This window comes from Vigna angularis, chromosome 8, assembly GCF_016808095.1.
Source record: "Vigna angularis cultivar LongXiaoDou No.4 chromosome 8, ASM1680809v1, whole genome shotgun sequence".
NCBI classification, from domain to species: Eukaryota; Viridiplantae; Streptophyta; class Magnoliopsida; order Fabales; family Fabaceae; genus Vigna; species Vigna angularis.
In genome coordinates, this window is record NC_068977.1 from 33345721 (window position 1) to 33361700 (window position 15980).

The 15980-nt window shown below is 29.2% G+C and overlaps 1 protein-coding gene and 1 long non-coding RNA gene across 2 annotated transcripts; both read right to left on the reverse strand.

Annotated features, from left to right (window-relative positions):
• Window positions 1-506: 506 nt before the first annotated feature.
• Window positions 507-1563, reverse strand: LOC108343755 (uncharacterized). Its single transcript, XR_001833518.2, has 2 exons — window positions 1129-1563; window positions 507-1004 (listed from the first exon to the last, which is right to left on the reverse strand). It is a non-coding gene; the product is annotated as an uncharacterized LOC108343755 (long non-coding RNA).
• A 7532-nt stretch (window positions 1564-9095) lies between these two features.
• LOC108344668 (mitogen-activated protein kinase 9) lies at window positions 9096-14480 on the reverse strand. The gene is made up of 11 exons (XM_017583111.2): window positions 14151-14480; window positions 13201-13609; window positions 13003-13130; window positions 12790-12849; window positions 12273-12422; window positions 11879-12034; window positions 11635-11772; window positions 11464-11537; window positions 10582-10683; window positions 9947-10151; window positions 9096-9494 (listed from the first exon to the last, which is right to left on the reverse strand). Exons 1-11 carry the CDS (start codon window positions 14166-14168, stop codon window positions 9423-9425), a joined length of 1512 nt encoding a protein of 503 aa, XP_017438600.1. The 5' UTR covers window positions 14169-14480; the 3' UTR covers window positions 9096-9422.
• Between the last annotated feature and the right edge of the window lie 1500 nt (window positions 14481-15980).

The window sequence follows — 15980 nt, forward strand, 5'->3', positions numbered from 1 at the left end:
ATCAATTTCAAATTCATATCAAAATTCATAAACTGAAACTATATTTAATCAAATGGAAACTATAATATCATATTTAAAATCAACCTACGGTGATTCCTAATTACACATAACTTTAAAGACTTTTGAAATTTCAAGAGCATGCATGACATAGTTTCAAAGATATTGTACATCTCCAATCTCCAGTAAGAATGAAAATACACCTTTAAAGACATACAAAAATAAGACCCAATTCTGCTATAAAAGAAGAATTAAGGTGATTGGTACAATCCCTACTACTTGTTCAAAATACATTATGATGCAATAATAAGTACTATTACACAAATATATAATGACATGATTTCTTGCAGGTGTAAAAGAATTATACATAAATACAACATAGTTCTACAGTAACTTCTACGCCAAAATAAAATTTGAAGGGTTTCTGTACAACAATTCATTCTCTCTTTTGTAAAGGGAGAAACATTAGAAAGTTAGATCAAAATCATGAATCTATGCAAGGAAGCAACTTTTGTAAACTTATCCAGAGTCTCATCACAGACCTCTGTAAGTGGCTTCTCAAATATTCATGAAATAGAATCAACATAACTAAAGAAATAATCAAATTAAATTATTACAATATTTATAATCAAGTAAACTAAATCACTCAAATCGGAACAATTTCTAAAATTTAAAGTTTAGAAATATGTTTGACATAATTGAAACATGATAAATCAGCCAAATCTACCAAAGAGATTCAAAAGTATAAGTCCTATCAGAAAAGTTAACCCTTGTTCCCTTTCTTCCTCTCCTGTCTATATAGGGATAGTTGCTGTACGGATGAATCAGTGAAGGCCAATCCCAAATTAAGATTAACCTTTATTTTGATTAAGGTTCTTCTGAAGCCGGATCGATCACATTCCGGCTATCGATATGGTATTCACACGAGATCCGACATTAAATCCCCTGCCGGCACCTTGTCGGTCCGAGACGATTCAATATCATTGCATTTACAAAACCAATAGCTTCTGGTAAATTATCAGCAATGAAAAAGCCATAAACTAGACTATTATAGATCAAAGGATTATGAAAAATTCTCTTGGCAATAAATAAATTCAGAAGACAAACCATAACCGTTGTCTGCAATTGTACCTTTGAATACAGTATGATCTGGCTTTGTTGACAACTTTTATGATAGAGGCGTAAGTAATTCGATTGACATATTCTTCTGTAATCACTTACCGTGAATTTGAACGCTTTCTTGAACTATAATTGATAAATCCTAACGTGATTTATCTGAATTAGATCAATGAAGCACTCAACCTTCACGACAAGTGACGCTTAAAGAATGACAAATTCAGGGCTAATTATTCCCTCGATCTCCATCTGCTTGGAAACGAAAACAGAAGTAGCGTGGAGAAGATTGTGAACATGATGCAAAGGGGAGTCAGGGTGAAAGGATTTGGCAAAACAGAAGAAAGCTTGGGAATGGAACAAGAGAGACAACCCTAGCCGCTATTTGTTTCCAGCAATAGATAACAGGGGAGCACCAAATTGGAATAAATTAGGTCAAATCTGATGTCATATCTTTTCCCTTATAAACTTTCCTTCCTCCTATATATAGATAAAGTAGAAAAAGTCTGTACATGATGATATAATAATAATGCAAAAAATTTAATATTACAATTAATAATAATAATATAAACAAATTTATATTTTGATACTGAAATAATAATAATTAATAATATAATGATACTAATAAAAAATATTAATATACATCTTTTATTTTTTATTATTTTATATAATATCTCATATCTCTTTTATTTCTCTTCATCTTTTATAATCTTTCCCTTGTTCAAACGATTTTACTTCCAAAATTTCTTTGTTTTTTATTTTCAATTTTTCAAATTTACTTTCAATTCAAACATAAACTTATTAAATTTAAAATTATTGTTACTTTTATTTTATTTTTTCATCATATTAATCTCTACCTTAAAGTAAAACTAGATAAGGTATCATTAAAAAAAACCTAGAAAATATAATAATATAAGACAATGCAATTACATATTACAATTATTTATAATTTTCAAAATAGAAAGAATAACATTAAAAAAAATTTATAATAACACAACTATATAATTTATCTTTTCAATAAAAACTATAAAAGAATATAATATTTTAACAAAAACAAAAACGATTAAATTATATTATTTACATATTAAAATTTCTAAGTATATCGACCATGTTATTCTAGTTTACTGAAAAATGAACAAAACTATCCAACTACTTGATTTCTAATGATTTCTAGTGTGAATTTTACGTTTTATTTCTTATTTTACATTCATGTTGAAACTTCAGTTAGTAAAAGAAAATCAATAATAAATATATTAAGATATTTTAAAATTTGGTAATACTAGAAAATAAGATGATGCTTAACATAAAAAAACATCAGGCACTTTAATTTTAAATATATTTAGATAACATTTTTAGTGTTGGTTTATAAAAAGTATTGTTTATTTGTGTACTTCAAGTTTAGTTTTATCATGACTTTGTTCTTTAAAGAGTACTTGAATGCTGTTAAAGAAAAGAGCATATAAAAATTATCATTGATTTATAGAATAAGCATCCTAATTAATAAATTCAAAATTAGAGAGTGATACTCAATTCCTCTCATTTTTTTAATGTTTAAGGTTTCTGACATGAATTAAGAAAGGTATTTAATATTTTTAATTCCATAAAAAGTTATCTATATGTCTTTCATTGTCATACTCATAGAATAATAACTATAAAATTCTGTCAAAAAAAAATAATATGTAAAGTCCTTCACAGTTATAATATTTATTTCATGTTCGGATGATAAACATAACCGCTAAACAACAGTAAGTCTTGATTGAGTGAAAACTTATAAGTTTATAAATTAGCTATTTCATACTCATTCTATTTTATTTGAGTTATTTAAATATTTTACTTATTATTATAAATAGTAGATGAACATTATATTTTGTTATCAATATAGTATATTGAATCTAAATTTAAATAAATACTTAGTTATTAACATATCAATAAAGATAACAAGGACGAAAATAACATAAATATAGAAAATAAAACAAAATAAATATTTTTTTTAAAACTTTGACACGAAATTGAAATTTATCATTATCCCAAACTTTAATAGATCAAGTTAATTAAATTTATATATATATATATATATATATATATATATATATATATATATATATATATATATATATATATATATATATCATTTGAATCCAATGACACAAATTTATTTGAACTTGTTAAACAGTGTTTTAGGTTTATAGGTGTTTCGGGCTAACATTTGAATTAAAACATATCAAATGATATATACAATCCAAACACCAAAAATATATTTGACAAGTCAAGAAATTTAACATAGTTGAATTAGAAAGAATATATATAATATATTTATTTCTCAAGTTTTAATAACAAACTCTATCAAAATTTAGAATATAGTCAAATTCTAATTTTAGATCAAAGTCAATGAACTAAAAACAAATTTAATCCAAATAAAACCTATAATATCATATTTAAAATCTACCTTTTGGTGATTCCTAATTACACATGACTTTAAAGGTTTTTGAAATTTCAAAAACGTGCATGACGTAGTTTCAAGGATATTGTGCATCTTCAATGAGATGAGAACATAAATAATATATATCGATTTGACACCTTGAAAGAGATGAAAAACAAGACCAAAATATGCTATAAAAGAAGAATTAAGGTGATTGGTACAATCCCTACTTGTTCTAATAAGTACTATAATACATTGTGTTGCAATAATAATTACTAGTGTTGTCAAAATGGGTTAGAACCCGCGGATTAACCCGGCTCATCACTCGTTCGAGCCGGGTTAGGTTTGAAACAAATGTAATTTTTTGATACAGACCAATTTTCAACCCGGCTAACTTAGAACATGCGGGTCAACCCGGTCCATCATTAGTTCGAGCTAGGTTGGGTTTGAAACAAATGTAATTTTTTTTTATACAGACCAATTTTCAACCCGGCTCACTCGGATTGAGCCTGTGGTGAGCCGGGTTGGCTTGTCAACCCATCTAGTTTAATTTAATTAGTTATTACTTTGTGTTTCAATATTATTAGTTAATATATTTTTATTATATTGTAAGTGAGGATAAAGAAGATGTTTCAAGAGAGCAAAATATTATAAATTTATCTATTCAGGACTCTAATCTTAAACATGGATAAGTGACACAAAAATTATCAATATTAAAAACTTATTTATTCATTTTTTGAGCTTGTTTTTGGATTTCATTTGAGTTGTATGTGTTACTTTTTTTGCATTATTTTTGAAGTTTAACATCATTTTAAAGTGAAATTTATTTATATTTGAATTACAAAAAAATTTAAACCTTTTTTTTTAATTTAAAAAAAAAAGAACTTGTAATTAAGTGAGTCAGTGAGTCAACCCGTTTAATCCATCAACCCGTGTGAGCTGGACAAGTTCGAATTTTTTTCGACTCGCTGATAAGTGAGCCAGATTGATATGACTCACTAATAACCAACTCATAGTAGGCCGAACCGAGTCGGACCAGATGACCCGTGTCAGACCGGATGACCCGTTTTGTTAAACAGTGTTTCAAATTTATAGATGTTTCAGACTAACATTTGAATTACAACATATCAAATGATATAAACAACCCAAACACCAAAAACATATTTGACAAGTCAAGAAATTTAACATAGTTGAATTAAAAAGAGTATATATATTCATTTTTCAAGTTTTAATAACAAGCTCTATCAAAATTTGGAATATAAACAAATTCCAATTTTAGATCAAAGTCGATGAACTAAAAACAAATTTAATCCAAATAAAATCTATAATATCATATTTAAAATCTACCTATGGTGATTCCTAATTACACGTGACTTTAAAGGCTTTTGAAATTTCAAAACCGTGCATGACGTAGTTTCAGGGATATTGTGCATCTACAATGAGATGAGAACATAAATAATATATATCGATTTGATACCTTGAAAGAAATGCAAAAACAAGACCAAATTCTACTATAAAAGAATAATTAAGGTGATTGGTACAATCCCTACTTGCTCTAATAAGTACTATAATACATTTGTTGCAATAACAATTATTAGTGTTGTCAAAATGGGTTGGAATCCGCGGATCAATCCGGCCCATCAATCGTTTGAGCCGGGTTGGGTTTGAAACAAATGTAACTTTTTGATACAGACGAATTTTCAATCCGGCTCACTTAGAACTCGCGGGTCAACCCGACCCATCATTGGTTCGAGCAAGGTTGGGTTTGAAACAAATGTAATTTTTTTATACAGATCAATTTTCAACTTGGCTCACCCGGATTCAGCCAAACAACCCATCTAGTTTAATTTAATTATTTATTACTTTGTGTTTTAATATTATTAGTTAATATTTTTTTATTATATATTGTAAATGAGAATAAAAAAGAATATTTTTCAAGAGAGCAAAATATTATAGATTTATCTATTTAGGATTCTAATCTTATAAATGGATAAGTGACACAAAAATAATCAATATTAAAAATTTATTTATTCGTTTTTTGAGCTTGTTTTTTTATTTCATTTGAGTTGTATATGTTACTTTTTTTATTTTGAATTATTTTTGAAATTTAACATCATTTTAAACTAAAATTTATTTATATTTGAATTACAAAAAAAAATTAAACCTTTTTTTCGAATTTAAAAATAACTTGTAATTAAGTGAGTCAATAAATCAATCTGTTTAATTCACCAACTCGTGGTGAGTTAAACAAGTTCGAATATTAATAGGCTAAACCGAGTTGAGTCGGATGACCCGTGACCGCACTAATTACTACTACACAAATATATACTGACATGACTTCTTGCATATGTAAAGAATGACACTTAAATACAACGGAGTCCTACAGTTAACTTCTACGCCAAAAAAAGTGAAGGGTTTCTTTGCAACAATTCATTCTCTCTTTTGTAAAGGGATGACCATTGGAAAGTTAAATCAAAATCATGAATATGCATGGAAGCAATTCCTTTGTAAACTCATCCAGAGTCTCGTCACTCACCTCTGTAAGAGGCTCCTCCTATATTAAAGAAATAAGATCAACAACTTCTGTAATACTCAAATTGAACTACTGTAATACTCAGAAGGATGTAGCTAATATAACGACTAAGTCACTCAAATTGAAACAATTTCTGAAGTTTAGAAGTATGTTTTGCATAATTGAAACTTCAGAAGTAAACTAGATGTTTTTTTTAAGCATTTGGTTTAAGGAAGGGATTTTTAGTAGTTAAGTTATTTAAACTTCTATTTTCCTTTAAATTGTTTTAGATTTGATCCAAGAAGATTAGGTAATGTGGACCAATTCTCTCGAGATGAAAATGCTAAAATTTAGCTCTTGATTTTTACGTAATCACCCATGAATTACACATGAAGTGGATAGTTTTATGCTTCTCGATATTTGGTTACTACATTTAAAATTAATGCGATCTTGTCTTTCATACTACAAGTTCTATGGTAATAGATGTAAAACACAGCAATACATTACAATCATTAACACAATACAGATCAGCTATCTGGTTCTTGATTTCAATCATGCATCACTACCTCAGGAAGCATACTCCTCCTATGCATTTCCTGAAAGATTCATGGCCTCATCCACTCTCTCATTAGTCCATTAATCGTGACATTTTAGCTGTAAAAGTCAGGAGTTACTCCCATTTGAATCATAACTTTGAATACATGTTTCGCATTTTTCACTTCACTGAAAAAGTAATACTCATAACACTATTAGGTTTTACACCAGCTTTCTTCATATCAGCTAACACATTTTTGCCTTCTTTGACCTTTCCTTCTTTGCATAATGCATCTATCAAGAAATTATAGGTATAAACATCCACCCCGAATTCCATGGTGAGTTTCAAAATGTTCTTCCATGGTCCCATTGTCACCATAACTGCGCAGGATATTAAGTTCTCAACCTCAGAGAAAAGCTACCTGTCAAAATAACACTCCGACCATCGGTACTGTAAAATCAAAAACACTCCGACTATCAAATAAGCGAAATCTAGTAAAGGGATTAAAAAAGTATAAGTTCTATCAGCAAAGTATAAGTTCTACCAGCAAAGTATAAGTTCTACCATTGGATACCAGGTAGCACCAAAGTGGAAAAAATTAGGTTAAATCTGATGTCATATTTTTTCCCTTTTAAATTTTCCTTCCTCATATATATAGAGATAAAGTAGAAAAATTTTGGCTTAATTTTCATCATAAGACTTTTTAGAATGTTTAATATCGTTTTGATTTGTATTTTTTTTTTCAATTTTGTTTTTTTTAATGATGTATAAATTATTAACGATATTTGGTGGATGAGGTGTTCTTTTTGTTTACATGGTTTGTCGATACTAGGATTTCTAACTTCCACCTTATGTTATCATTATATACTAGTATTTCAAACTTTTACTTTCTTTTTCTTTCCCTTTAGTTTCCATATCTCATTTTCCTTTAATTCACGTCTTTTATTTTCATTTCTTTTCTATAATTTGGGTTTAGAACTCAAATTTAATAGAATTATATTTGTGGTATTTTGTTTTGAAAATAAATATAATGAATGTGTCTTATGTTTTTTGTTTTTTTATTGATTGGAGGAAATGTTTGGTTTTATTTTTCACTATGTGGGAAATAAACTAAAACATGGAAATTGTATCTACATATATCATTTTATGTTGTTTTATGAAGTAATGATTTTGGAATTTATTTAAAAAATTGCATCTTGGTTTTAGATATGTGTGCGCAAGTGTTTCATTACGGTGTGTCGCTGATGCGGTGAGATAGATGTGCGTGGTGGTTGACGGTACTGGCTATGGTTTTTGTGTTGGAAGGATAAAGATAGTAATGTGATATTGTGAATATTGTGTTGGATGAGCCATGTAACGAAAAATAAACATCTCATCCATTGGTTGCTCAAATAAACACTATGTCATTAACAATTCAAACGCCATAAAAAAAGACAAATGAAAATTGGAACCATATTAAACACTAAAAAAATTGAGTCCTATATTATAAGAAAAATAGAGACGAAAATTTATATTAAACCTATAATAATAAAATAATTATGTTAATAATATTAAATATTACAAATAATAATAATAATATGAAAAAATTTATATTTTGATGATGAAATAATAATAAATAATCATAATAATACTAATAAAAAATAATAATATACATCTTTTATTCTTTTACTATTTTATATAATCTTTCATGTCTATTTTTTATTCCTCTTTATCTTTTATAATTTTTCTCTTCGTTCAAACGATTTCACCTTCAAATTTTCTTTTTTCTTATTTTTAATCTTCTAAATCTATCTTTTCAATCCAACCTAAACTTATTGACATTAATATTGAAAAACAGGCATGCATTACCGCAGCTCGTTATATACTCAGTAGATTAAAATTAATTAAATTTAAAATTATTGTTATTTTTCTCATATTTATACGATATTAATCTTTACCTTAAAGTAAAATTAAGGTAAAGTATTATTAAAAAGAAACCTAGAAAATATAATAATAAGACAATGCGATTACATATTACATTTATTTATAATTTTGAAAATAGAAAAATAACATTATAAAAAAAATGATACTCCAATATTTAATTTAAGAAATTATAAAATAACACAAAACTATATAATTTATCTTTTCAATAAAAACTTTAAAAGAATATAATATTTTAATAAAAATAAAAACAAATAAATTATATTATTAAACTATATATCATTTAAATCCAATGACACTAATTTGTTTAGACTTATGAAACAGTGCTTTAAATTGACATTTTAATTGAAATGTATAAAATTATCTAAACAATAAAAAAATTTAATACCGTTCATTTTTTTAACTTTTGGAAATCAAACTCTATAAAAGTTTAAAATATAAACAATTCTAATTTCACGTTAAATTTCAAGAACTAAACATATTTAATCGAAATGAAAATTATAATATCTTTAAATTCTATCCATGGTGATTCCTAATTACATATCACTTTAAAGGCTTTTAAAATTTCAAAAGCATGACATAGTTTCAAGGATACAGGATGAAAACATAAATAATATACATCAATTTGACACCTACATAGACATGCAAAACCAAGACCAAATTCTGCTATAAAAGAAGAATTAAGGTGATTGGTACAATCCCTACTTGCTCCAATACGTACTATATATAATACATTGTGCTGCAATAATAATTACTATTACACAAATATATATTGACATGACTTCTTGAGATGTAAAAAAATGATACTTAAATAGAATCCTACAGTTAACTTCTACACCCAAAAAAATGTGAAAGGTTTCTGTGCAACAATTCATTCTCTCTTTTGTAAAGGGAGGAACATTGGAAAGTTAGATCAAAATCATGAATCAAGTATGCAGGGAAGCAACCTTTGTCAACTCATCCAGAGTCTCATCACTGACCTCTGTAAGTGGCTCCTCCTATATTGAAGAAATAGGATCAACATAACTAAAGGACAAATGTACTCAGAGTAAAACATCAAAAATCAACATTGATCAAGTGAAGGCAATTGGGTATTCTATATCTTTGGTAGAACAAGAAATCATAAACAATTATTGGCCATGATGCACACATACAAAAGGTGGATCAAATATAAATGATAGTCATTAATTATGAATTGTTTTCTACAGTGTACATACAACTTGGAGTACTATGAATCTTTGAGTTTTTGATTCACTAAAGGCAATGTTTCTATGTTTATATACTCTACATTTTTAAGTCTTATATATAGTTGCATTGGATTTTCAAAACTTCTTTTTAAAGGGTTTGAAACTTCAAAGACACACATCAGTGAAGAGTAGAAAAATATTGGTATTGGATTTCACTTCACACAATGCAAGAACAGCAACTGAGAGGAGAGTTAGGTAGGTACCTCTTGATCATTGCTTTTTTTCACATCTATACACTTTGAACCACTAATGCTGGCACTCTTCAATAGGCTACGTGCACTGCAGTTTGGCTTGGAGGGTCCGTTTTGTGCATCTGGATTTCCAGAATCTGACTCATCAACTGCTGCAGTTGGATTTTCACCATCATCATTTTGATTATTTTCTTCCTTGGGAGCTGGAACTCGCTCTCTGGAAAAAGTAAATTGAAACAGTCAATTTACAAACATTGTAAAGATAATGTCAATAACAGTTTTGTAGGAATAACTACCAGTCTCATCCACAAACATTGTAAAGATAATGTCAGAGACAGTTTTGTAGGCATAACTACCAGTCTCATCCACAAACATTGTAAAGATAATGTCAGAGACAGTTTTGTAGGCATAACTACCAGTCTCATCCACCAACATTGTAAAGATAATGTCAGAGACAGTTTTGTAGGCATAACTAGAGTTTCATCTACAAACATTGTAATGATAAATACTACCCTAGATTATAATTTGAACCAATGATGGTAATAAAAAATATAGATAAAATAAATCTCCAAAAGAACAAGATTGTTAGTGTGCAAGTGTGCAAATCAAGTACTTGAATAGGTTTGCCAAGTTTAACAAAGACTTACCTAGGCAAGGAGGCATGGTGCCTCAACAATGGAGTGCCTCGTTCACCTTTGCCAGAATGCTCCTCAAGATGAGCAAACTGTCGCTTGAATCGATCAACCCCACTGCAACAAGATAACACACAATTACAGATTAGAATCCCAAGAAACCAGTGATTTTAAAGGTCCAACATTACACAGTTCTGAGGTATGCAGAAAAAAAAAGGACAAGAAACCATCAGTTGCTTCTCAAGAGTAACCAACAAAAACTATACATGCATGCCAAATCAGGTGCAAGAATCATAAACAAAAACTAGACATGCATGTTAAATGTTTTGCTAGTGGAGGCTATAGCTCTTTATAAAAAATTGTGCAGAAAAAATCTAACAGAACTTTGGTGCAGTGCAGCAACAATAAATGTAAGGGATCCAAATCAAGTATCATAAAAGTTGGCTCAATATCTTATCTCCTTTAGCAAAGGACATACATGTCTACCAGTCTCATCAGCTTTCACAAATACATGAAGCCATTACTTTTCAAATGCATAGGCTGTTCAAGCATGGAGGATTGGATTCATTTTAACAAGTACATTCTGTTTTTCAGACCATCAAGTACAATGCATGAAATGTGAACCAGACTAATAATCATTAAGGTAGAAGTTCTGCTAAGTACCAGTTTGGTTTAAAGTTGAGAAGAATTGATTTTGATAGAACTGAGAAGATGAAGCATGAACATATTATAAAGCAGGAAAAACTACTTCAATTATGAACAATATGAGAAAAGTTCCAAATCACGACAAGAACTACTTGATATTTAGGGGATAGTTTCCTAAAAAACTATAATAAGATAGCACTATCAGAAATTTCAAAAACAAATCGAGTTAGAGGGAGATAAAATGCCCCCTACCTTGGATACATGAAGCTAGTTTGTTCTCCACCGCGAAGATATTCTTGGAGCATCTGGGGATGATACTCTAAAATCTGTTGAGTACAAATGTAAAAGTCATTATTACCAAGCCAAAAAAGAGAAGACAATAAATTATAAAGTGAATCAAGCCATTGAAATGCGTGGCCATACCTCTCGATAAATCAACTCTCTAACATCATCTTTGGTCAATTTTCTCCTCTCAAACTCAAACTCCAGCTTTGAAATGGGTTGAGTGGATGGTTCACGCTCCACATTGGCCAAACCATTGAAATAAGGGTCACTTAGTGCCTGCAATCACAGGCATAACAAAGAAGAAGTAAGGAACTTGGGAAATTATCTGCATAATCAAACGAAATTTCCTCTTCGGTAGCTATCTAGGTAACCAAAGATCAACCTCTTCAGCTGCTGGACGATCTTTAGGATCAAATGCAAGTAATCGCTCCAGCAAATGAAGACCCAAAGGATCTACATTTGGAAATTTTTTGGTGAATGGAATAGGTTGTTTTTTCCTCATGCTACCAAGGTACCTTCTAGCCTTCTCATTTCGAATCTGTGAAATTAAGATTAAAAATTACTAACATGAGGACAAGCTATAGGAAATAAAGTAACCATTAGAACAGACATGGATGTTTTAAAACAGGAAAATCAGAAGCTTATAATTAATACCATTAGCATGTTACAAGTTTGTTTTAGACCTCTCAGACCTTGAGTAGTCTCTGCAGTCCAGCATGTTACAAGTTTGCCTATTGATGTTAAAAAATGGATAATGGATTTTTGAATAAACTGACCTTAGAAATGGTTTCAGTAGGAGGAGTACCAAGCAGGTCAGTTATGAGATCCAATTGGTGCACTACATTTTTTCCTGGAAACAATGGCTTCCCAGTGAGCATTTCTGCAAATATGCATCCAATGCTCCAAATATCAATTGCGGGAGTATACTGCAAAAGGCAAGGATATAAAATTACACACGTATATCAATACTTTTTAAGTATTCTTCAACTTCATATTTCGTACACAAATTCAAATATTTGCAAAAAGATGATGAAGAAGCAACTAAAACAGAATGACATGTACATGTCACATATATAATAATTGAAATTTCATATAAACAAATCAACTCTAAATTCAAGAAGTATTTTCATGTGGGGGAGTACTATTATATATGCACATCAAGCTAATTTTCAAAAATGAAAGGTATAACAAGAGAATTGAACTATATCATATAATTAAGCACAAACAGATTTGGAGCCATAACATACATGTCACAAACTACAGAAAGAGGTAGAAAGAATACAAGAAACTTACTTTTGAGAAAAAAGAGCCGCATAGTTCAGGTGCACGATACCACCGGGTTGCAACATAGTCCTTAATAAGAGTACGTAAAATTAGTCAGCAAAATGTTTAGAAGGATAATTCTGGCACAGAAACCATAAATTTGATTGCACTTTTCAGCTGAAAATCTTAGAAAGCAGAAGCAGAACAGAAATAGCAAGTGAATCAATTTCCAATAATACTTACGGTCCAGAATATAGCTGACGGAGCCTCATTAAATGAAACTCGAGCAAGTCCGAAATCACATATTTTTAGTTTGCAATCAGCATTAGCTAGAATATTTTTTGGCTTCAAATCACGATGAAACACATTTGCTGTAAGAAAACAATTGTTTGGGTTCAATATCACTATCTGAAAAGGTTAAGTACTTAATCACAAGTATACCTGTGTGTATAAATTTGAGGCCTCTAAGAAGTTGGTACAAGAAAAATTGATAGTGCTCAGGGCTAAGATCATCGTTTGCCTTAATCACTTGATGAAGATCAGACTCCATCAACTCAAACACAACATAGACATCCCTGAACTCTCGTCGGGAGGGAGGAAGCATTATGTGCTTTATCTCAACTATATCAGGATGTCGAAGCAAACGAAGGAGTTTTATTTCTCTTAGGATCCGTGTGGCATCTGACACATGCTCGAAAACATCATTGATTTTCTTTATTGCAACTTTTTCCCCATTATGACTGTCAACAGCAGAACACACAACACCGTAACTCCCTTTTCCAATCACTTCCAGGATGTCATACCTACTTGCCTCTCCATACTCAGTAAAAAACTCTGCCTCCCCTGTTCCCTGTTTGATGAATCAATATTTAGAGACAGACAAATAGCATGAAAATATTATTTGATTTGAGTACTATAAATTAATTCGTGTTCTTGTCTTTCAACCAACTACAAGCTCTATGGTAATAGATGTAAATCACAGATACAGTATCAAAAAATATAACTTGGATTCCGAACAAGTTACCCATTATCAGGCTAACTTAATAATTGCCAAATGCTACCTCTTTAGTTTCTAATAGTTTGATTCATAACCAGAAAGAAGCACCAAATGAAATCAATTCCAACCTATAAAATCAAACCTCTCTGGTATATCCTTTTGCATATTCACAGACAAAACTTGAACCAGATTCTAAACATAACTCTTTGCCATGATTTACAAATACTAATTGTTAAAATAAAAATGGACGCAAAAGCAAATCAAAAACAAAAATTGAAAATACGGATTGGAATAAGATTGAAACTTGAACGACACCCGTTGCTCAGAAAAGCTACAAAAAGGCATGATCTTTCACAACCCACAGAAGAAAAAAGTAATTTTGTTTAAAAGGGACCTTTTTGTTACGATCCATGGAGGAAGATTTGAAGTGGGAGCGTTTGGGGGCTTTGAGAGAAGGGTGAAGGAAGATGTTTGAACGTAAATGTCTCTCAGGAGGAGAATGTTGTTAACGTTGTTGTTGGCATTTTTGTTGAGGTTGTTTTTGTTGTTGTGAAGGTGAATGTGAGAGTTAATAGAATTGCATCGATGGAAGAAACGAAGAATGCCATCCACGAAAGAGTGTTGCTCCCACACCACCCATATACACTCACTCTTCCTCAATCTGCGCCTACCCCATTTCTCTCTCTCTCTCTCTCAATTTCCTTCCCTCTCTTCTTTTTCTTATTCTCTATTTTGGTTTTATCTCTGTCGTCTTTCTACTGTTTTAGAATTTTCTGCGCCTGCGGAAAACATGGCAAGAAAATCTTGATGTGGTCTTTTCGACGTTGACATCTAACTATTATTATTATTATTATTAAATTATTAGAAGAAAAAAAACTGAAATTCTTATCCAAATAAACTACCTTCATGATGCTGCATTCTCAGTCATGTTTATCTTTTTCAAGTCAATCTGAAATCTGAATCAGAAACAAAAACTATATAACTAGAAGGATTTTGACAATGAAGATTTCCATTTAGGAAAATCGAAGTAAAAATATGAATTGAGACAACTTATTCTTCTCAATGTTATTACCTTTTACAGTAAGAGCTACTTTTACAAGAACAAGACAATAATAAAAAGAAAAACTATACTCACTGTTTTTCTAAATTTATATGGATGAATTTTAAAATAGATATATTTCTTTTATGTTTTTGATATAATCATTCTTAAACTGCTTAAATTTGTAAGTAATGTTTTAGTTCTCTTATATTTTTAATGAATCAAATTAATTTTAATAAAAGTATGTATAAAATAATAATAAATTTGATCATATACTTGATAATTGTTTTGTATGGTAAAACAATATTTCATTAAAAGTGTATGGACATTACAGGAATAATATCAAGATTTGTAAAATTTAACATAATTAACTAATTTCACTAACGAGTCTAAAGTTATTTGTTATTTTTACATTATTATATGTTAAATTTATTAATTATTATAATTATTATTTTAAAAACTTCTAAGTAATAAAAATATATATATAATAAATCAACAGAAAATTTGAACTTTTAAGTTTACCCTTATATCCCATCAAAATATACTAAATTCATTTTATTGGTTTCACTCATACGATTATAAATTTTTCTAACATTATTGAGTTTGAATTATTAGAATAGAAGTTTATTAATTTCAAGAAACATATTTTTAACAAAAATAAATAAATAAATAAATTGAGCATGAAGATTCCAAAGTTTGATTGCTCTTCTCCATCCATACTTTGTCTTTACTGTCTTCCATCATTATCTACACTTCTTATTATTTACTTTTGCTTTCTTAAGTTTCTCACCATTTTAATTTCTTTATTTTAACTGTTCAATCTCAGTTTATCTATTAAAAAAAGTTTATGTCACTTTATTATAACAGTGTTTTATACTGTTGATAATATTTTTATTGATTATGTGATTTTTATTGATAATATTTATTGGGTTAGGTTATCTGATAATTTAATTTCATCAAATCCAACTTGATTTAATTAGATTGTATTTTATTTATGATTGGATCCAATTTTATCTAACCCACTCATCTGCATATTATTTAATAAATCCGATATTCATTTTTATAATTGTATTATATAAATTGCGTTATATTTTATTTTCACGTTTTGAATTAATTAATTTGAATAAATTTATTATGACTTCATTTATTGGTTTACTTTAAAAAAATCATTATTTTAATTAGTTT

What these genes read in the sequence shown, in the direction of transcription:
- LOC108344668 (XM_017583111.2), bottom strand. An exon ending in CACCATGCCTCCTTGCCTAG is followed by an intron (nt 10,152 to 10,581) that starts GTAAGTCTTTGT and finishes TACTTTTTCCAG; the next exon opens with AGAGCGAGTTCCAGCTCCCA. An exon ending in AAAAAAGCAATGATCAAGAG is followed by an intron (nt 9,495 to 9,946) that starts GTACCTACCTAA and finishes TCTTCAATATAG; the next exon opens with GAGGAGCCACTTACAGAGGT.